Genomic DNA, 25,219 nt, shown 5'->3' on the forward strand with positions numbered 1-25,219 from the left:
TTAAATAGAGGGATTTCCTCTCATTTTAACACAACGAAAATTCTGAAACCTCCTCCTCTTCTTCTTTTTCTTCTTCTTCACAATTAAATATTTGTATACTTTGCTCATGTTGAGTGGCTCACTGACACTATTGCTTATGTTACAGATCCTGGTATGTATTTTAATTTATAATTTATGCTTATGTTAGTAAGGCTAAGTGATAAGATGTAATAATTTTCATTGTCCTTTACATTATTAATGTTTGTTACTATGTAATTTTGTATGTAAGATAATATAGTGTTTTAGTTTTAATGTCTGATAGATTTTAAGTATTAGTTTATAAATTTCGTAATATTAAATTCCGACGCGAATAATTTTACTTAGTATAGGATTAATTTGGAGCCGCGTCTGTTAAGAATTTTGAAATTACGTTGTCGTTTTTTCTTTGTTTTCTACGTGTGGGCCACTTATTGTCTTGGTATCTCACCAAAGAATCCTCCTCCTTCTATTCGTTCTCTTTTTTTTTTCTTTTTTCTTTTCTTAGCAATCAATCATCATAGCCCCCTTCTATTCGTTCTCACTTCAAGGCAGATGAAACACAATTTAATGAATTTAATTGAACTCATATATTCGACAAACTATATTGTATTAGTTACGTGTAAAAGTTATTTAAAATTTTGAACTTATAAAAGTTTAGTAATAAAGTATTGTGAAAAACTTAACTTATTAAATATAAATCTTAAATCTATCCCTATCTCTATTTTTGTCACCCACAACCCTTTTGTTTATTTTATGTGATTAAGAGTTGAAAAAATGAAGAAATTTGTTGAATTAAGAACACGTCTTTAATATACCATTTACGATGTCACTCCACGATCCACCAACTCAAAATATGATAGTATCTTTTAGGAAAGTGTATCAACTTATAGTAAATACACTTCATTAGAATTGAGTATACGCTAAAGCATTCCATTTTTGCCGTGCTGAAGAAGCCATCCAAGACTTTTTGACAGTCAACAGAGTGATGGTTAGATCGACTATTTTGTATGAATCAAAGCATTGATTAATCAAGCGCATTCATGTTCAGAAGAAAATTTCCCATTAGAAAAAAATTGAGAGATTCTTTATTTCTTTTGGATAATTCTTCATTTTTTTTTCTCTCATACCTCCCAAAATCTTCTAAGGGAACAATTACTCCGTCTTTGTCAATTTGTTTTTCTAGTTTTAACCGATAGTTGATGCAGACTAAGAGTTTAAGAAAGAAAAGAAGATTTTTTGATTCCAGTGGTCTTAATTAAATTAAAGATATGTAGTATGTATCAAATTGACTTTTAATCTTGTAGTTTTAAACATATCATGTGAATAGTTGAAATTAAAAAATCGCCAAAGAGGAAATATTTTTTTAAAAAAAATGACCTATAAAGAAAAGTAAAACAAATAAATTGAAATATAAGGAATGGTATTATTTTACCAAATGGGCATTCGAATGAAATTTGGTCAATAGTAATATATATCATGTATGCATATATGAATTAATTACAATATAATTACTCTTTGGAGGAGTAAATTATTCATACTTAAAATTAAAACTATAATAAATGGACTAAAATGAACTTTTTTTCTCCACCACTTAAGGCCTAAAGAATGGAGAAAAGAAGCTAAACAAAGACTACCTTTTCCTCAAATTGCTAATCTCTGCATTAATCATGTCCGGCAAACCAAAATAATTTACTACACAATTTGCATAAATTAATCTTGGTTATCAACTATTAATTATTATTTTTTTATAAAAATTATCATATGATACATGTCAAATCAACTTTATTTATCATAGACTTCTATACTTCTCTTTTTATTTCCTAGTCAAGTCGTCTTAATAATTAAAAAATGAAAACGAGTGAACAATGAAAGGATGTCCACACAAATAAACTTTAAATTCTAACAAAATAAACAAAATAAAAAATAAAAAATAAAAAATTTAGCTACGTGCCCCACAGTTCCATTTTAACAACTAATTGGCTAATTACAATAAATTAAAATACATACTTGTCACTCACGGGACCCTTGAAAATGATATGATGATTCATTTCTAACGTTCGATCATACGCAATTCTAACAAAGAAAACAAGAAATTATAATAGTCTAATTGGTCTAGATATCGATAAATTTTTATTTTGATCATCGTATACTTTGATTTAATATATTTAACCTTTAATTATTCGAAATGTTTGATTTTAGATACTTTGTGGAGGAAAAATATTACTTGGACTATTTTTAAGATGATGCTGACGTCTGATCATAGATTTTGAAAGTAGACTTTGAAAAATCATCTTTAAATATCTGATTTTAAAATATTTACAAGTTCTTGTAACTTTCACTCACAAACTTCATTTTTCCAAATTTAAAACATTACCAAACACAAGTTCAAATTTTCAAAATCTATATCCAAATAGAAGTTCTTAACATAATACATGATAAGTAATAGTTGAATGGTTAAATATAATTCCGGTAAATTTGTGAAACAATGAACCAAAATTATATATTTTAATTAACAAATATGCTTAAGCCTAGGGAGAATGGCGAAAAAGATGTATTACGGCCTTCTCATGTTTATCAACTCGAACCTCATTCCTTCACAGTGATGTTACGGATTAACCTTTACTCTTCAGGCTAACAACTTTGCTCTAACATTTTTTTACGTGACACACAGACTAAAATTAAAATTTATAAATAACTAAAGAATCAAATGTGCTATTAATAAAGAGGTGGGGCAAAAAAGATAAAACTTTACCCTTCTATTATGGCCGGTACTATCTTTTTCTTTTCTTGTGTGGCAGACAATCCTCTTCAACACCCCATACCCCACCTCCACCCCCAAACACCTCAAACACACGCATACATATACATCTATATATATACAAATATTTGTACATATTATTACATACATATATAATTGAAATCCCTTAGGGGAAGAATTTATAGTCTATAGTATTTTAATAAGAGAAATGATACATAGATATGACAATCAACAGAGGAGAGGAGCCATTGAGTGTTGCATGTGTGGAGATTATGGTTTATCTTCTGAGCTTTTCAAATGCAAAATTTGCCAATTTAGATCTCAACACAGGTACCCCTTTCAAATCTTTTTCCCCAAAAAATAATTAAATCTCTTATATTATAATTATGCTATTTAATTTATTTATTTCCCAGCTGGAGATAAATTTCATGACATTTCTGACTAGCTGTTTTGTATTTCTAATAAGTTGTTTAATAGTTGACACTTGACATATATTAATTTATCGTATACGTAATATGATGGGGTGATTTAAATTGATCATAACATAATCTAATTCCGCTACTAAATTTATTTTCTTGAAAGTATAGTGATTAAAAAGCCTTTTTTTTTTTTTTGCAGATATTGTAGCAATTTGTATCCAAAAGCTCAGTCATATAAAATTTGCAATTGGTGCTTGAGTCCAAAAGATGTTTCTGGAGAAAAAACACAAAATTCTTCAAACTCTTCATCATCATGTAAAAATACTACAAGTGATCATAATATTATTCAAGATGGTCCAAAATTGAAGAAAAAATTGATCATTAGAAATGAAAATAATGATATTATTGGAAGAACAAGTCCAAAGGGGAAAATAAAGGGTTCTAATTGTAATTTGAAGGTTCAACTAATCAACAAAAATCCCATCAAATTACAAAAGTCTCCTTTATTCGCTGCTAGAAAAAGGGTCATAATTGATGAGGTAAATATTGAAGAAAAAATAAGGAGGACAAAGTCAGAAGAAATGTCAAATAGAGGGATCACAAGAAAGGTATTTAAAAATAGGGTAAGAAGATATAAGCTCTTGGATGAAGTTTCAAGTTAATTAATTTTCAAGAGTTTATAATTTGTAGATTTTTATGTTTTTTTTTTTTTTTGGATGTGTGGTAGTTTTGGTGGTTCTGAAATTTCACACATACAAATTTATGTAGAGGAGAAAAAAGGGTTGATTTATTGGAATCCTTTGATTATGATTTGAGAAATTTACAATGTAAAAATAGTGTTAGTAGAGTACTTTTTTTTAACTTTGGATCTATTTTTCTTTCTTGTTCCTAATAATTTGCTTGTTCATTTGGAAGAAAAAGAGAAAAAAAAGAAGTGATAACCATGATCTTTCTTGATTTTGAACCTCATTATTAACCATTATTAAGGACGGTGAAATTAGTTTATGAAAATATATGTCTCATTTAATTTGAACAAATTTGGGTAGGCTAGTGACCTGTCCATTTATTAACCCAATTCATATTGATTCGCTCAATTCAACATACTATATGTACGTAGTCCAAATTAATCCATAATAAATCTTGTCAAAATAATTTTAGAAAAACTTTTTAAATTTCAATATATTATATATAATCATAACAAATATATTTTTTTAGATAATTAAACAAATGATAAAGAAAACAAACAATGAAATTTAAAGTAGATGAAAGTTGGTCGGGTTGGGATATTATGGCCTATTATTTAACTTATTTTTGACTTAGTTCTTAGTTCAAGTAATCTTTGGGCCAAATAATGAAAAATGACTTGCTTAGTATTCACCCGTTCAAATTTAACTAGAGGTAAAGTAAAAAAAATAAATTTGGTTTGTAAGTTCTTAACCACAATTCTTTTTATTTAATTATTGGGTTTTAAATAGATCTTTTATACACATTAATTAAATTTCTTAACATAAATAATAAGTTTGGGTTAACACTATCAAATTCTCTCGAATCCACAATTAGCATTGCTGCCCCTTTTTTTTGTTGTTGTATATATACAAGTAAAATTAAAGGATTAACAACAACATTAATAACATACTCAACGTAATTTTATAAATAAATAATCTAAAAAATAAAATGTACTATATATATATATAAATAAAAGAAATGAGAGTGCAATTAATGGAGATAACAGCCAAGTGAGCCAGCATTATTATGGGTAGAAAATTCTGGTGATTGTGTTGTCCCAATAAGCTAGTGACAACACACTATATGGAAGGAATGATTAATTATTCTTTTTTTCCCCTTTCATTTTTAGCCTCAAAAAGTTTGCAGGTAAAATGTGTCATTATTGAAAAACTGAATAAATTTCAAAATCATGTGACTAGCTACTAGCTTGGTGCCACGTAAAATAATAGAGATAGTGCAATAATTAAGTAGGGAAATGAATACAAGGCAAATCACATTTCTCACTTGTTTGGTTGAGGGACTAGATAGTCTTTAATGAAAAAATAACTAGTAATTAAGAGATACTATGAAAATGGTAAGAACTTACCGAATTTATGTTTATATCAAATCAAAAAATATTTAAGTTTTATAAAATGAGAAGTTTTCTCTTTCAATTCCTTTCTCAGTTTAACAATGTTTTTATTTTAATAAAAAATATATTTGTATTTGAGGTTTATATCAAATTATATCTAATTTACTATAGTTAAGTAATTTATAAATTGAGAATATATTAATTAATTATAGAATTAGAAGCGAACTTCATCGATAATCCGTCACTATTTCTCTCATATTTGCTACTTAGCTACAAATTTTATCTTGTCGGTGAATCTTTTTTTTTTTTTTTGTGGAGTATTAACTTTTTACCTTTTATCCTCAACCTCCAAATTTTTATATATCTAGCTAGTATCATGTCATTAGTAGGCTAAAGGCGTGTCATGCCTTTTTCAATTACCTCCCCAAGTTATTTTTGGCCTACTTTTACTTCTCCTAATTCCTCCTTTCATCCAACCTCTCACACTTCCTTTTTAATTAATGCATTTGTACGTCTTCTCTTCACATATCCAAACCATCTCAATCTCATTTTTCTCATGTTATCCATCACGAAGGTCGCTTCTATCTTACCTCGTGACTTTCAATCGATTGGCTAGCACTTTACTCTACATAATACTATTCATGTTATAATGATTTATTGATTTGAGGTAAACAATTATAAATTGATCAATTATGCAATCAGTGGATTAGTTGAGGATTAGCTTGCCGGTCAACTCAATTCCTGTTTGATGGATGTTTGCAGCACCTTATTTAACAATACATAAAATATAAGACAAAACATTGAGTATTCAAGTAAACATTGAAACAATTAATAAATAAACATTAGTAAACGTAATTATATAATCAGAAAATTATATTTAATTTGGTAAGAAAGACAATATAGTGAAAGTATATATAAAAACACAAATTTGTATAAGTCATTTTGATTAATGAAAAAGAAAAAGGAATATTAGATTACGTGCTTTAAACCCTATATACCAAAAATAAAATAAAATTGATCTCTTATTTAATTCAAGTGGACTAAAATATTATGCTGTCTAAGCAATTATAGTATGAAAATTACTCCTTCTGTCCCTAATTACTTGTTCATTTTGACAAATCAAGAAAGGATAATTTTTTTACCTATTATACCCTCAATTAAATGATAATTACTTTGAAAAATGTAGAACTTTTTATCCACTTCATAATTAATAGGGGTAAAATGATAAACTTACTCTGTCATTAATTATTTTCTTAATAGGTGTATCAATTCAAAAGTGGACAATAATTAGGGATAGAGGGAGTATTAAGCCTTCCCAAAATTTGATGGGACATTTGAACCAATTCTTATTTAGTGGACAACATTTTCATTTTCTCTAGAATTGGATTCTCTCTAGATGCTTGACTTTTTTTTTTCTTTTGTTATAATTTTGGCATGTTATTAGATGCAGACCTTTTTTAAAATCTTCAAGATTAATTTTGAAGGTAGAATTTTTATTTTATTTTTCAAATTTGAAGGAAGACTTGACTAAGTAAACTCATGTCCATGAAAAGAAGAAAACGAACAAGGACAAAAGAAATAAGTCTTTTTCAAGTGTTATTGCAAGTAACTAAAATGAAATTAATATAGTACATACAATTTCTTCATATTGATGAATACTTTTAAAGTATTCATTAAATAAGTTATTTTTTAATATAAAGATATTAATATAAAAGAGATAAATTTGTCAAATTATAATTAATTTTATATATTTTAAATAGATTTAAAGAATGATTACAAGAAATTAAAATAATGGGATATGCGTAATACAAAAGTCATAAGAAAAGTGAGTGTTATAGAGTGAAATCTCGAGAGTCACCTTTAAAATTATCCCAAAAAAGTAAGGTAGGTAGAACTATTATTAAGGATAAAAAAAGGGTAACAACCATACAAACAAGCATAACTCTCATATAATTTTTAAATTTTATTTATACTTCAAAGTATTTATTATGGATATAATTTATAAATATTTCTTATACTTTTTCATAGTTTTTATCACTAATTTATCATATTATTTTAAGTTTGACTTATTAGAATTTTGAATGGACTGATAATGGTTAATTGATTCTAGTCTATAGATATTAGTAACTCTAATAAAGCTCAAATCAAAATTAAATAAATATTAATGCTAACAAAAAACCCAATTCAATATTAAGAATGATAATAATGTTGAATATTTTTTTTTTAGTTTTACAATGGTATAGAAATTAAAATACATAAACTAATTTTTATTTTTCTTTAATATTTAGTCGTGTAATTAATACTCGTTCGGCTTTTTTTAGAATGATTTAATACATTTAAATTATGATCATTTTCATTATGACTTATTTATTTGCAATATTTGTTTTATGTGATTTCATTCTTATTTTTCGTTGAATATTTTAGTGTCATCACTCATATTATATTTTGTGTTTCTTAAGAAGCACCTTAGATAATTGTATTTTTGTAGGACTAAAGAAATATTTAAAGCACAAGTTAATTACATATTTTTAATCTTGTTTTTTCGAATGCATTTTTGTTTATTATTTTTTTCAAATTATTTTATTCTTTATTTTCTTTTTACACCATAATCTAATTCATACTCAATTTTTATTTTATACACTCCTTTTCTTTTTTTTTCTCATTATTTCTTTTTTTACTGCTTTTATTTTTCTCCTTTTTCTGATTATTTCTTTATTCTTAAATATTTTTCTTCCTTTTTCATTCTTTTTTTTTTCTTAAAACATATTATTCTTTATTTTTTCAGCACAATTTAGTTTCATATTTTTTGTCATTCACATAACTGATTAGATTATGAGAGTGAGAATAGGGAGAGACTGAAGGAGTAAAAATAGGAGTGTGGAAACTTGGGTTCGGAGCGGAGAGGAGTAATGTATCCGGACGATTGGGTTTTTTTGATGAAAAATAGAGATTTTTGTAATATTTTGAAATGGTAGAAAATAATGGAGAATATTGTAAATAATGGTGTATAGACAGATAATTAATCCTGAAAGAAATAGGACTATTTTGAGCCCATAAGCCCAAAGACATTGAACTCCTTTTGTCAACACAGGGACGACCATCAAGCGAGTTGGGAATCTAAATAGGCCACAAAAACATAAAAGTGGCCAAAATAAGCCACTATTTTAGAAAGTAACTAAAATAGGCATATTGGAAGAAAAAATTTCACTTTATCTAATAATCTAAATGTTTTCCGTTAGTCCCATAACGTATATATTTTAATATATAACGAAACTATTTTCTACACTTTATAAAATGGAACTATTTCTTACACTTTATAAAGTGTAAGTTTTTCTTACACTTTGTAAAGTGGAACTTTTTCTTACACTTTATAAAGTGGAAGAAAAAATTATGTTTTGCAAAGAGGAGTATTTTTCACGTTTTTATCTCTTTATAAAGTTTTTGCAGTGTTTGTCATACAATTATATTGATTTGACATATCATAAAAACGGAAAAAATTATTACACTATGTATTTTTATTTTTTAATTCTGAAAAATCCTCCAATCTCTATTTAAGGAGGACGGTCAAACGTAATTGATAGCACCTACAACATAAAGTCTTCTATATTTAGCATTGTGTTTGGGAGGACAATTATAATATAGAAGACTTTATGTTGTAGGTGCTATCAACTATGTTTGAACGTCCTCCTTAAATAGAGATTGGAGGATTTTTCAGAATTAAAAAATAAAAATACATAGTGTAATAATTTTTTTCGTTTTTATGATATGTCAAATCAATATAATTGTATGACAAACACTGCAAAAACTTTATAAAGAGATAAAAACGTGAAAAATATTCCTCATTGTAAAACATAATTTTTTCTTCCACTTTATAAAGTGTAAGAAAAAGTTTCACTTTACAAAGTGTAAGAAAAACTTACACTTTATAAAGTGTAAGAAATAGTTCCACTTTATAAAGTGTAGGAAATAGTTTCGTTATATACTAAAATATACACGTTATGGGACTAACGGAAAACGTTTAGAATATTAGATAAAGTGGAATTTTTTCGTCCACTAAGCCTATTTTAGTTACTTTCTAAAGTAGTGGCTTATTTTGGTCACTTTTATGTTTTTGTGGCCTATTTAGGTTCCCAACTCCCATCAAGCTTACACCAGCGATTTGACAATTAAATTTAGGAAAAATTTTCAAAACAATAATAATTTAGCTTTTAATGGGACTCCGTAGCAATAGTTTCATTATTTATTTAAAATGTCAATATTTTAGTTTGTTAAGGGCTGAGTTATGCATTTATTTTATTTTGATAAATTTGAAAAAATACAAATAATTAATAACAGAATAGAGAAAATCATGAAACAGAAAATTTCAAAAAAGGTAAAAAATATAATTAAAATTTTACATCAGTTACGTTTTTTAAAGAGCATATGTTGTCATTTTTCTTTCTAGTTTTTTCCTTTGTTCTTAAGAATTTCAATTTTTTTTTAAAACAACAGTTTGTATTTTATATCTTATATGAGTGGAAGTGTTGGAAAATTTCTAATGCCCTATGTTTTGGATAATTAAATGTTTGAACTTCTTTGAATATTTGTTCATCCAAAATGTATTCGAATACCTAATGATATGTATAACTAATTTAAAATACAAAAAAAATTGATATTGATTTATGATGAATACAACTCTTTGGCATTCTAGTTCAAGTACGAAAATAAAGGTAGTTGTGGAGTATATACCAAAATATAAATACAAATTAGTTGTAAGTCGAAATGATATTGAAAAATACAGTTGCGATGAATACATAATACATAGAATAAGTTGTATTCAAAATAAATTGTATTCATATTTCAATATCCAATTTGTTATATTATTATTTCACTTTAAATTTGCAGAAAGTATTTTCTGGCTCAGTTTTTATTTCAAATAGCAGGTTGTATTTCAATATCATTTTGTATATCAAACGCAAAATGAATACCAATAATTTTGTATTTCACTTCTTATGATGTATTCGTTGCAATTTTATATATTATGTATTCATAAAAATTATATTGCTTTAGCCAAATAAAATACAAAATATGTCTTACTAAGTTTGAATTTCAAATATCAGGTTGTATTTCAGTATTTCAAACGAAAAAATGAATACCAACAAGTTTCTATTTCCCTTCTTATAATGTATTCGTCATAATTCTATAAATTATGAATTCAATCATAATATATAGAATTGTGACGAATACATTATATACCTATTTAAATGACTACAAACTAAAAAAGAAATAAATGTTTTAAAATAAAAATACAAATGATGAGTAAAAGAAAAACAATTGACAAACGAAAATTAATATGAATACAATTATGGTATGAATACAATTTTGCAACCTTATTCTTTGACTGTCTTTCTTCTTCTTCTTCTTCTTCATCTGCTATGTTCTTTTTTCCGATTTTTTTCATCAAAATCGAATCTGAATCCGTATTCACTTGTGCATTAGTAACCCTATAAGCAAAATTTGAAATTATTAAATATGAATGTTTAAAAAATCAAATAATATATGGTGTATGGGTGCTAATGTAGATTACTACAATCTACTAAATCTCTAATATGAAAACAAAATCACAAAAAAATCGAACAATAGTGTTTAAAAGTCGAAAAATCTGAAATACATAAACGAGGGAAATCTCAAAATATACTTGGTGAATCTGAAAACAAACTCACAAAAAAACGAACAATAATGTTTAAAAGTTGAAAAATTTGAAATACAAAATACGTGGTGAATACGAAAACACCAAATCTAAAACGTTAAGAGCAAATTTCGAAATTATCAAATATAAATGTATTAAAAATCAAACAAAATAAACATATGAATGAATTTGTAGATTCTAATAAATCTAAAATTTTAAAATGAAATCACAAAAAAATAAAAATAAAATTATTTAAAAGACTAATAATCTGAAATACATAAATATTAGATGAATATCTAAATAAAATCGCATAAAAATCGATGAAAAATCCATAAAATATACAATCCGAAATATACACCATAATTTGTGATTTTAAAAATTAATCAAAAGAAATCTACATAAATAATCGAAATTACCTTTACCAATCGAGAAATTTCTTAAATTAATATAGAGATTTTGTTTACCAATGATGTGAGGCCAAAATATCTATTTTTAATCATTATTTACCTCACATTTATTATTTATATTTATCCTTTTTTAACCTGAATTTTATGGATTGTGCTAATAGTATATTTTACTTGTAGGATTAAATTGGTGGAAAAATGAAGAAATTTGGAGCTAAAAAAAATTAAAGATGAAAGGTTAAAGAAGGAAATCAAGGAGACGCTTAATGGATTAAATCGAATATTATATTAATATTATTTATATATATGTAAAGTTGGCCGAAATTGAAGAAAAGTGCATATTAGAGCTGTGCCACGTGGCAGCATCTCAAGAAGTTCAATTCTGGGGCGGTCGACCGAAAGTTTCACGCGGAATCCTTTTATGTTTTGAGTTCCTAATTTATTTTGGATTCAATTATTTTATTCCGAGTTTTTTACATTTATAAATAATCCTTAAAAATAATTATTGAGAGGGGGAGGATGAATGTAGAAATTAACTTTTGGTTTAGAGTTTCTTCTTATTTTACATCTTTTCTTTGAATGATGAATTGTAATTACTCTATGTCCAGGGGCGGATCTATGAAGGGGTGTGGGGGTAACTTCGACGGGAATTATATATATACATAAGCATATATATATATATAATATTTATATAAATATAAAGCGTGTCACTTAGAGAACAAAATTGGCTTGTGGTGCCACGGTAGGAGGGCAACTTTAGAAGGCTGATGTTGCGGGTTCAAATCCCATTTGTACCTATTTTTTTGAGAAATTTGCTGCAGACATTTTTTAAGAAAAAAAAGGCTCCAAGCACGCTTTTTTTTAAAGGAAATACAGCTGCACATTTATTTATTTTTATTATTGTTAATCGATAAGTCTATTTGATATCCACGAACTCTAAATCCTAGATTCGTCAATGTCTATGTCTATGTGGAGTTAAACTTCTTGTTCTTGAATTATTTCAATGCTTGATCACTATTGAAATAAACATATAGTCCGAATTGAATTTGGGAGAGGAATAAGAGGATAGATCGTGGAATATAAGGAGATGATTTACAACCCATCATTCAAAGAAAAGATGTAAAATAAAATAAAAGAGAAAAAAAAAAGAAATCTTAAATCAAAAGTTAATTTCTACATTCATCCTCCCCCTCTCAATAATTATTTTTATGGACTATTTATAAATGTAGAAAACTCTGAATAAAATAATTGAATCCAAAACAAATTAGGAACCCAAAATATAAAAGGATTCCGCGTGAAACTTTAGCGCGACCGCCCCAGAATTGGACTTCTTGAGATGCTGCCACGTGGCACAGCTCTAATATGCAGTTTCTTCAATTTCGGCCAACTTTACATATATATATAAATATTAATATAATATTCAATTTAATCTATTAAGTTGCGTGCTTGATTTCTTCTTCAATCTTTCATTTTTAATTATTTTTAGCTTCAAATTTCTACATTTTTCCACCATTTTAATTCTACAAGTAAAATATATTATTTAGCACAATCCATAAAATTCAGGCTTAAAAAGGACAAATATAAATAATAAATGTGAGACAAATAATGATTAAAAATAAATATTTTAGCCTCACATCAACCAACAGAGAAATTCCTTGAATTAATACAGAAATTTTGTTGAAGAATCGATAAGAACTTTGAAAAATTTGTGTTTCTAGGTTAACAGAAAAACATGAAGAAAGAGAAACTGTGAACGTGAAAGGTGGGGAGAAATAAATTCTTTAACTGAGAAACATGAAAGATGGGAAACATGTAAGATGTGGAAAGAATATTAATGGGTAGTTTTGTATTTGTTTTTTATTTTTAATCGGTTATTGGTTAGAATTTGGTCCAATGATAGACTCTTTTGATAATTAAAAGGAAATAAAAATAATAAAATCTGGCATTAAAAGCTAAAATATTGTTGTTTTGAAAAGTTTCTCAATTTTTTTTGAAAATATTGACATTCTGAAATTTTAAATGAATATTTTAAAGTGTAGTTATTTTGACAAATTATGTTAGGTATTAAGACTAGATAGCTAATTTTCTCTTAAAGTTGAAGGTACTTTAGTCGTATCCTAACACGTGTGATTACTTGAAATCTCATACCCACAATTATTTTTTTATAAAAAAATAACCCCACTCAATCCAACTTTGTTTGGGTCAAAACGGGTTAGGTAATGAGTTATATAACAGGTCAATACCCAACCCAATCCAACCCAATTTTTACTAAAATTAATTGTTTTAATTGTTTTAAAAAACTATTTTAGTACCTAATAAAATTACTTTTTTCTTTATTATAACTATATATAACATATCAAAATTTATAAAAATATTTTGACAAGACAATCCGTCCAAAACTAAATGAATTGGATGGATTGAGTGTGTTGAGTTTGATTTTGCCACCCTTAGCAAATAGAGAGATTTTAGGAAAAACATATATTGCATTAATAAGGAAATAAATAAATGAAATATAACTACTTATAATTAGTAAGAAGAAAACGAAAGTACATAAGGAAAATAGAGAGATTTTAGGAAAGTATTACATTGTATTAATAAGGAAAGAATAAATGGGACAAATAAATTTTTAATACTTAACATATATATTTAACAGGTATCATTTCAATAAATATAATAAATGCTAAAAATAATTAATAAGGAAATATATAATTCTTTGTTAAAGTTTTAGAACAGAAAATAAGTAAAAAAATTCAAAATTATGAGAAAATAGATAAGTACCGATTTTGGCCAATGAAGCATGTCACATCATCATGCTTACATTCAGCTTTATACGGGTAAAAATATTTTTCAAATCAACTTATTTTTCTCAAATATAAGAAAAATGACATATCTCCAATAAGTCCAGAGTTTTTTTTTCAAAACTCGTTTTTCAACCTCACATCTTAATTTTTGACCTTAACTCAAGTCTGTTGTACAGATTCTTCCTACTAATCCAAAATTTGACTCCTTCTGACCTTGATTCAAGACCCAACTCTAGAGTTTCAGGTTAGATCGAGATGGAATCTCAATTTGGATATTGGATCCCAAGTAAGGATTCAAGATTGGGTGTTGGGGTAGGGTCTTGAGTTAGGTATTTTAGTGGGGTTTCGAATCACGCTTCGAGTCAAGAGTTGAGGTCATGTCCAAATCAGGCGTTGGGTTCGGGTCCTAAAGCGGTTGTCGAGGTCGAGTGTAGGGTCTCGATTCAGAAGTTGGTTTCCAGGTCGAGTGCCGGAGTTGGATCCAGTTCAAAAGTTAGGTTTCGAATTGAGTATCGAGTTCGGGTTCAAGATCCATCGTCGAGGTATGTCAATGTCGGTATTGGGTTCTAGATCGGTTGTCGAGGTCGAGTGTCGGGTCCCGATTCAGAAGTTGGTTTCCATGTCGAATGTCGGAGTTGGGTCAAGTTCAAAAGTTAGGTTTCAAATTGAGTATTGGATTCAGGTCCTAGATCCATCGTTGAGGTCAAGTGTCGGTGTCGGTATCAAATCCTTATTTGAAATTCAATTTCCAGATCAAATATCATGGTTGATTTTTGGTTTGAAAGTTGGATCTCGGGTCAAGATTCGAGATCAGATCTTGATTCGGAAGTCGGGTTCATATTCAAGTGTTACATCTGAGTCAAATCCCGGTTTGAAAGTTGGGTTTCGAGTCTATAGTCGAAGTGGGTCCCAAATAAGGTGTTAGATTTAGGTTCTAGGTTGATCATCGAGGTCGGGTGTAAGGTCAAATCCTAGTTGAAAGTAGGGTCCCTAATTGGATGTCGAGTTCGGGTCCCAATTTGGACTCCGGGTCTTGAATCGGTAGTCAGGAAGTTATGATCAAATCTTGGTTCAAAAGTTAGGTCCTAGTTCGGGTGTCGATTCCTATTTCAAATTTAGGATCGGGATCAAATCATGGGCGAAAAGTTGAAATCGAGTTCAGATATTTAATCGATCGTCGATTTAGGGTGTTCGAATAGAATCTCAATTTGAAATTCGGGTCCCAAATCGAGTGTTGGGGTCGAGTCCTAATTCGAATATCGAGTTGAATCTGAATTCGTGTATCGGGTCAAATTCAAATGTCATGTCCACAATTATAAAAAAAATGTCAACTAAGTGATTAAAGTTACTGGTATTCTAATGGTAAAAAGGAAATATAATAATTTCCCTTAAAACTTAATAAAGTGAAAGGTATTTTTTATAAACAAATAATTTGTTCATAAACGTATGCGATGCATATTATTTTGAATACAACAAACTAAACACTCACTAAATTGAGTATCAGGTTCAGGTTCTGGATCCATCGTCGAGGTCAGATGTTAGTGTCGGTATGAATTCCTGATTTGAAAGTCGATTTCCAGATCAAATATCAGGGTAGAGTCTCAGTTCGAAGTTGGATCTCGGGTTAAGAGTTGAGATCAAATTTTGGTTCAGAAGTCGGGCTCGATCCATAATCATGTGTCATATCTGCGTCAAATCTCGAGTAGATAGTTGGGTTTTGAGTCAGAGTCAAGGTCGGGTCTTAAATCAGCTATCAGATTCAGGTTCCGAGTTGATTGTCGAGGTCGGGTGTAGGGTTGAATCTTAGTTTGAAAGTCGGGTCCCAAATTAGGTGTCGAGGTCGGGTCCCAATTTGAAAGCTGAGTCTCAAATCGAGAGTCATGAATTCATGATCTAATCTTGGTTCAAAAGTTGGGTCCCAGTTTGAATGTGGGGTCCCATTTAAAATTTAGGATTTAGGTCAAATCCAGGGCCAAGAGTTGAGATTAGATCCAAGGTCAGGTATCGAATCCTGGATCGATCGTCGATCTCGGGTGTTCGGATCGAATCTCGATTTGAATGTCGGGTCCCAGATCTAGTGTTAGGGTACTCCTGATTCGAATATCGGGTTGAATCCGAATGTCACGTCCACATTTATCAAAAATGTCAACGAAGTGATTAAAGTTACTTGTATTCTGTTGGTAAAAAAGATATATATTTTTTTTCTTAAAACTTAATAAAGTAAAAGGTATTTTTTATAAACAAATAATATGTTCATAAAATGTATGCAATGTATATTATTTTGATTACAACAAACCAAACACTCGCTAAATAGAATCTTACGCATAACTTATCCGATCATAACTTGTATTCAAACCAAACGACGTAAAAGTTAATCAATTTTTTCTTTTTTTATAATATTTTTTAGTATTTTCAACTCATTAGTAGTAATAATATAATAGTTAAAAGACTATATCTAATGAATATATATTTAAAAGACGATTTAGACCTAGTAAAGAAATTATTTGTTTGTTGACAAATGGACACTTGCTTGTTTTGAGCATAAATTAAAAAAGGCAATGTTAAATTCAATATTTATTTCCTAATTAAAATGGTTATCAATAAAAAAAAAGATTGAAAGTGTATTCAAAATATGCAAATAGATAATACCTAAATAAATTGGCATTGGAAAGAATTTTCTTTGCATTGTTCTAAAAAAAACCTTTGCTTTCACTATATTTTTTATAAGATCAAAATATATTATTTTTCTAAAACTTAATTATTTAATAAAATATGCAATTGCAAAATATTAATGGTTATAATAGAAATTAAATCTATCAATATATTATTTTTATAAATTAGTATTGATTTGGATTATATAAATGTTGTTATTTATAATTTATATCAATTGAAATTACATAAACTTTTAATATTTATTAAAAGAAAAAAATGCCAAACAAAACAATAGAACTCCACCTTTCTCCTCCAAAAAAAAAAAAGAAGGGTAAACCACATAAATCCCACTAGTTTAGGTCTTAATTATTAAGATTCTCAATAGTTTCAATATTGCTTCCTGTACCATATTTTATGCTTAGGATACATGAGTCTGAATCCATGAGATACATGCAGTATCTGCCGAATTTTAAAATTGAGATACAAAATTTATTTATTTAAATTAATTGGTTGGAACTGATTTTCTTAATTAGAGGAGTAATTGAGTTTTTTCAAAATACATAGATAATTAATTTCATTTTATTATTCTTTGAAATAGTAAATTCATTAATATTATTAATATAAGATAAAAACATGTATATCTTGGTAATGCAATTTGATTAATTTCAAATTATTACTCTTAAAATAATAAATTCACTAATTTAATGTATCTATATCAATATATGATGTATCCAACAAACTAAACACTTAGATACATAAGTGTCCTGCAAGTGTCACACCTCTTTTTTGCGCACGGCTGGAGCGAAAGGGTTTTTTCCAATTTAAGTGACGTTATTGATTGAGGGATTATTTTATTGTTTCAGAGTCGCCACTTGAAATTGAGTTATGGTGTTCCAAGTCTCCTTTTGTTTAATCCCTAATCAAAAGGAAATGACTCTTTATATGGTCTGCGAACTAGAAATTCGGGTAAGGAATTTTGTTGACCGAGGGGAAGGTATTAGGCATCCCTCGAGTCCCGTGATTTTAGCACTGTCGCTTTTATTGACTTTTACCTACTTTAAATCATTTGTGGATATATTATTTTCAGGTCATGACTTGTTTGCATTTTTATTGTTGAACTTTTATTTGGTCTCAAATCGGATGCATAACTGCATTCTCGACTTTTGACATATAAATAGCTTATGAACATAATTGTTTTCTTCTCTCGAGTGTATCACCTAATTTTATCTATAAGTGATCTTATTTTAAATTAATAAAAGTTATTATATTTTTAAACAAGGTGCATCACCGCATCCTTGAGTTTCTTTTACTGTCTCAAAAAGATGTGTAACCACATTCTTAATTGAAACAAATATTTATTAATATGCCTAAAACTCATCTAGTCATTAGAAAACAAATATTCTTCCTTTATACATAAAACTAAATAAAGTAAAATAAATCTAAATGTTGAGGATACAATATATAATTCTGGCATCATTTCTATATCTTTTATTTTATGTTTTAATATTTATATTTTTATTAATCTTAAAGTTAATATCAAAATTAAGTATACACTTTCAAATCAAATAAAACAATAAGGAATTGTTAAAAATAAATATAATTTTTGTTTGATAAAATTAAACAACAATAATTTATTTATTTATTTATTTGTTTTTATCCTAACTATACCTACTTTATCATTATTATCTGAATCAAGATAAGAACAATGTTATGACTCGTTTATTTTTAAGAGATCACAACTAACAATGGGAATTAGATAAATAAAAATAATTATCGATTAAATCTACCTTCATACATTAAATAGAGAGATATAACAACTAACAAATTAATCATTTCAATCAAATTAATGAATAAAACAACATATAAGAAAACTTGTCATAAAATTACATCAAATTCCATAAGTAAATTAAAGAGATAGGGAAAAGTTGAATACCGCAAAATCTTAACTGAACCTCGATTAGAACACCACTAATTTTTGTAGATGATTCGTTATGGTATATGTGTTGTGTTTAAATAAAGTAGTAATGAGAAAGGAAGAAAATATGTGAATGTATTAATGAATATTTGAAAGAAAAATAAACTAAAACTAAAATGGATTTCCTCTTTTTCTTTTCGTTGGTCCTGTGTTGCTATGTTGTGTTGTGTGCCTTTTTTTTTGGTATGCTGTCCGTATGTGTGTGTGTTTGGTTGCTGATGATCTTTTTTTCGTTTTTGTGTTCCTCTCCCTCTATCTATATGGAACATGTATATTGTAGTGTGTATAATATAGTAGTATATAGTGGAGTGTGGGTGTGTGTAGTGTGTGTGGATGTGGGGGGAAGAGTGGGGTTGTGGAGGAGTATGTGGGGTGAGGGTAGGTGTAGTGGGGGTAGTGAGGTAGTGTGGGTAGTTTAGTTTATTATATCTATTAAATTAAATATATATATATAAACCATAATAATAAAATATTAATTAATTATTTTGAATTAATAAAATATGAGAAAAGTCAAATAGCTAGTCTAAAAATATAATTAAGAAATACTAGCTTTTTTATTAAAATTAAAAGAAAACATATATTTTTTTTTGTAGTTTTTCAATCTTTTAAAATAAACTTACTAAAATACGATGAAAAATAAAATATTTAATTTATATATAAAAGCAATATTTATGTACTAAAAATGGTGTAATACCTTAAATTCGGTCAAAAATTACGTGTCTACAGCAAGTATATTCATATGTATCATAGAAGTATATAACATTAATTTCATGTATTTGTTATCTGTATCTAGTATTAATTTTATGTATCTATTTATATATATATATATAATATTAATTTTATGTATCTATTTATATATATATAATATTAATTTCATGTATCTTTTATATGTATCTAGTACTAATTTGATGTATCAAGTATCAATTGCTTATGTTATATCCAAAAACATGTATCTTGAATAGATAGTAAGCATATACATCTAATTATGTGTATCTAAACATGAAATATACAAAAAGAAGAAGCATATACATCTAATTATGTGTATTTAAATTTCAGACGTTATATCCAAAAACATGTATCTCGAATACATATTAAGCATATACATTTAATTATGTGTATCTAAATATGAAATGTAGTTGAATCACATGAATTTAGGAACAAATCACGACTGTAGAGTATCTGTCGTATCATTAATATCGTCGTGTTGTTAAAAATCATGTATCCGAAATTTAATGGTGGATACATATACATGGTCAGACACCCCCATTACTAAAAATACAACTCAAATTTTAATTAAGATTACTACTTATTGGATACACATGTTTCAAGGGCTATATCAAAGTAATATTGGTACTACCAAATCCATGTCACGGTAACCAAAGAAAGCCTTAGAAGAACACCAGCAAACAAAAACTCTCTACAATACTCCCTTTGATCCTTTTGCGTTGTGGCATAACATAATCAAAACTAAGATCCATTTCTTCCGAAGACAAACAATCAAGACCCACTCTGAATTAAAGTTTTCTCTGTAGCAGTTACTTTGATTTGATCTAGTTATAAATGAACAATACAAAATAATGTTTGGGTTCAGGAGAATTTGTCGGCCATGGTGATGATATCTTGAGTAGAAGAGAGTAGATTAGCTATTGTTGGAATGAAATTGTACGATGAAATTCCTGAATCATAAAGGATGAGACATAATTGAGTGATAAACATGGGAAGGGAGAATTAAGAGATAGTGGTTGATTTGGAGTGAAAGAGTTAATTAAACAGATAATTAATGAATCCTAGTTTTAAGGTATGTGTGTATCTAATAATCTAATTGTATCTTCAAATAATATACTAATATATGGTATAAAATATTAAAAGTGGTAATATATATAATTGTTTGAATGTAAAGATAATATTAGTATATATAGTAGTGATGTATGTCTAATAAGGTAATTTAAATATAACCGCCACCGTCTAAAAGCTGCCTACGTGAATCCGAAACAAACAATGTTAGAATCGGGAGTCGTTCAATATGTAACTCAAAAACTTGTTAAGTGAAGGATAGCCCACACATGGATCAGCTGGATGAAGCAATTTCGGACGTTGATTATGATGTAAGTGACTCCAATGTGAAATTTTGGAGTGGCCAAAAGGCCACAGCTAAACCTCGCCATAGTGGGGCATCAGCCAAGAAACTTCTAGTTGAATCACTCATTTTTTATTCCGTAGTATTTGTAAGAATTTTACCTTTCATATATTTCTAATTGTTTCTTGTTGTTTCATCCATTTCTAATAGGTTCTTGTTGTTTGTTTCAGGGACCAGTTGTGTCGTCTCACTTGATCGAAATTAACATTACATCTTTTGTACAGGATCAAATGAAATTATACAAAGAACTTATATTAAAAATGATAGAATCGGTTGAAAAAGACATGAAACAAATGAAAGAAATGAAGATGCAAAATGATTTTGGAGGAAAAATGGCTTGACTTTTAGGTTAAGTAACTAAACTTATCTAGTTATTTAAAATGTTATATGTTGTATCTTTTTGGTTTGTGCTTGATTGAAATCCCTTGGTATTAATTAGTTATTTCTGGCTATACCAATATTTTTGATTCTCGTATCGTAATGATGTTGGGGTATAGTGAGAGGAAAGCAGAGTGAATCCACTTATTCTATCCATGTGTTTTACTCATTTTCTCTCGGTGAAAGTGAAACAGTGTTGTGAGCATGTCAACTTTTTATCATTACATGCTTTTTAAAAGTGTACTTATCTGAATCAGTTTAAAATTTTTAAATGGCTAACCAAGTAACTAATCTTATCCCTAGAAAAATACCTAACCCCCTTAAGAATTCTCTAAATAAAATAAAATGAATAGAATATTAAAACTGGTATATTTCAAAAAAAAATTACTTCATTATAAATCTCAACTTTTTAAAGTAGTCGGTTTGAGCCTAAAAATTGTCATCAACAACATATAGGTTTGACTGTTACAAATTAATTCTTTTTTAGTTGAAATTTTCATGTACATAATGAGTAACAACATGTTGGACCCAAAATTAATTTTTTTAATTATATATGTAATTGTTTATTCTGTAACGCAAAATTACCCTTACTATATGTACATATATATCAACATATGTCTAGTTAATTGATTAAAATTTCTAATAATTTTTGGCAGAATCTCGTTTAGAATTTTATTTCTTATTTTTAGACAAAAAAACATTTATTACGTCATAATAGATCTAGTAGAAATTTATAAATTAAATCTATCAGTATATTATATTTATAAATTAGTGTTGATTTGGTTATATAAATGTTGTTATTTATAATTTAATTCAATTGAAATTACATATACTTTTAATATTTATCAAAAGAAAAAAATGCTAAACAAAACAATAAAACTCCAACTTTCTCCTCCAAAAATAAAATAAAATATAACCGCCGTCGTCTAAAAGTTGTCAACATGAATCCGAAACAAAACAATGCTGGAATTGGGGTTGTCCAATATGTAACTCAAAAACTTGTTGATAAAGTAAAGGCTAGCCCACACGTGAATGAGCTAGGTGAAGCTATTTCGAACGCTGATTCTGATGTAAGAGACTCCAAGTGTGAAATTTTGGAGTGGCCAAAAGGTCACTGCTAAACCTCGTCATAATAGAGCATCAGCCAAGAAACTTCTAGTTGAATCACTCGTTTTTTGATCCGTAGTATTTGTAAGAATTTTACCTTTCATATATTTCTAATCGGTTCTTGTTGTTTCTTTCAGGGTTCAGTGTCATTTCTAATAGATTCTTGTTGTTTGTTTCAGGCCCAGTTGTGTCGTCTCACTTGATCGAACTGAACTGAACATCTTTTCTACAAGATCAAATGAAGCAGAACAAAGAACTTATATTTAAAATGATAGAATCGATTGAAAAAGACATGAAACAAATGAAAGAAATGAAGATGCAGATTGATTCTAGCAAAAAAGGACGAACAATGGCTTGGATTTTTAGTTAAGTATGTAACTACACTTATCTAGTTATTTAAAATGTTGTATGTTGTATCTTGGTTTGTGCTTGATTGAAATCCCTTGGTTATTTCCGGCTATATCAATATTTTTGGCTCTCGTATCGTAATGATGTTGGGGAATAGTGAGAGGAAAGCAGAGTGAATCCACTAATCTATCCATTTGCTTTACTCATTTTCTTTCGGATAAAGTGAAAGGATGTTGTGAACATGTCAACTTTTTATCTTAACATTATTTTTTAAAAGTGTATTTATCTGAATCAGTTTAAAAAATTTAAATGCCTAACCAAGTAACTAATCTTATCCCTAGAAAAATACCTTACCCCCTTAAGAATTCTCTAAATAAAATAAAATGAATAGAATAATAATACTGATATATTTCAAAAAAAAAGTTACAATATTATAAATCTCAACTTCTTAAAATAGTCGGTTTGAGCCTAAAAATTGTCATCAACAACATATATGTTTGACTATTACAAATTAATTGTTTTTTAGTTGAAATTTTCATGTACATAATGAGCAACAACATGTTGGACCCAAAATTAATTTTTTTAATTATATATGTAATTGTTTATTCTGCAACGCAAAATTACCCTTACTATATGTACATATATATCAACATATTTTAGTTAATTGATTAACATTTCTAATCATTTTCGGCAGAATCTCGTTTAAAATTTTATTTCTTATTTTTAGACAAAAAAACATTTATTACGCCATGATAGATCTAATAGAAATTTATAAATTAAATTTATCAGTATATTATATTTATAAATTAGTGCTGATTTGGATTATATAAATGTTGTTATTTATAATTTAATTCAATTGAAATTACATATACTTTTAATATTTATCAAAAGAAAAAAATGCTAAACAAAACAATAGAACTCCAACTTTCTCCTCCAGTAAAATAAAATATAACCGCCACTGTCTAAAAGCTGCCAACATGAATCCGAAACAAAACAATGCCGGAATCAGGGGTTATCCAATATGTAACTCAAAAACTTGTTGATAAAGTAAAGGCTAGCCACGCGTGGATGAGCTGGGTGAAGCTATTTCGAATGCTGATTATGATGTAAGAGGCTCCAGTATGAAATTCTGGAGTGGCCAAAAGACTGCTAAACCTCGCCATAGTGGGGCATCAACCAAGAAACTTCTAGTTGAATCACTCATTTTTTTATTTTGTAGTATTTGTAAGAATTTTACCTTTCATATATTTCTAATCGATTCTTGTTGTTTCATCCATTTTTAATAGGATCTTGTTGTTTGTTTCAGGGCTCAGTTGTGTCGTCTCAATTGATCAAACTGAACATCACATCTTCTCTCCAAGATCAAATGAACCAGAACAAAGAACTTATATTAAAAAGGATAGAATCGCTTGAAAAAGACATGAAACAAATGAAAGAAATGAAGATGCAAAATGATTCTACAAAAAAGGAGGAATAATGGCTTGGTTTTTTGGTTAAGTAAATAACTAAACTTATTTAGTTGTTTAAAATGTCGTATGTTGTATCTTTTTAATTTGTGATTGATTGAAACCCCTTGGTATTAATTGGCTATTCCCGGCTATACCAATATTTTTTTTATTCTCGTATGGTAATGATATTGGGGTAGAGTGAGAGGAAAGCAGAGTAAATTCACTTATCTATCGATGTCTGTTACTCATTTTTCTCTCGGAGAAACTGAAAGGGTGTTGTATTGATAGAAACTGGGCATACCTTGTGACCATGTCAACTTTTTATCTTTACATTATTTTTAAAATTGTATTTATATTTAAATGCCTAACCCCCTTAAGAATTTCTCTAAATAAAATAAAACGAATAGAATAATAAAACTGATATATTTTAAAAAAAAGTTACAATATTATAAATCTCAACTTCTTAAAGTAGTCGATTTGAGCCTAAAAATTGTTATCAACAACATATAGGTTTGACTATTACAAATTAATTCTTTTTGAGTTGGAATTTTCATGTACATAATGAGTAACTGATTTACAAATTACAACATGTTGGATTCAAATTTTTTTTTTTTTAATTATATATGTAGTTGTTTATTCTGCAAGACAAAATTACCCTTACTATATGTACATATTTATTAACATATTTCTAGTTAATTGATTAACATTTCTAATAATTTTCGGCAGAATCTTCTTGAGAATTTTATGTCTTATCTTTAGATAAAAAAACTTTTATTACGCCATAATAGATCTAGTAGAAATTTATAATATGCATTTTTAATAGTAGATCTAGTAGAAATTATTATACTAAATAGTAGATTTCGACGAAAAGGCTAATGTTTCATCACGTTGTAGTACTCAATCAAGTAGTATATTTGTACTTGAAACGGTCATATTTGTTTCCATGATAATGACAAGAATTTCTTGTATAGTTTATTTTAAAAATCTTTTACGTTTCATCCATTTCATCCATTTCTGATCTATTTTTTA

At 27.8% G+C, this 25,219-nt stretch overlaps 2 protein-coding genes across 2 annotated transcripts in view; both read left to right on the top strand.

Annotated features, from left to right (window-relative positions):
- Positions 1 to 25,219, top strand: part of LOC125814277 (cyclin-D2-1-like) — a 211,034-nt gene that overhangs the window by 60,519 nt on the left and 125,296 nt on the right. The gene's annotated exons all lie outside the window — the stretch shown is intronic.
- Positions 2,941 to 4,052, top strand: LOC125814295 (uncharacterized). The gene is made up of 2 exons (XM_049493765.1): positions 2,941 to 3,106; positions 3,395 to 4,052. Exons 1-2 carry the CDS (start codon positions 2,985 to 2,987, stop codon positions 3,855 to 3,857), a joined length of 585 nt encoding a protein of 194 aa, XP_049349722.1. The 5' UTR covers positions 2,941 to 2,984; the 3' UTR covers positions 3,858 to 4,052.

Source organism: Solanum verrucosum, unplaced genomic scaffold, assembly GCF_900185275.1.
Source record: "Solanum verrucosum unplaced genomic scaffold, falcon-dt-bn FXZP01000230.1, whole genome shotgun sequence".
Taxonomy (NCBI): Eukaryota; Viridiplantae; Streptophyta; class Magnoliopsida; order Solanales; family Solanaceae; genus Solanum; species Solanum verrucosum.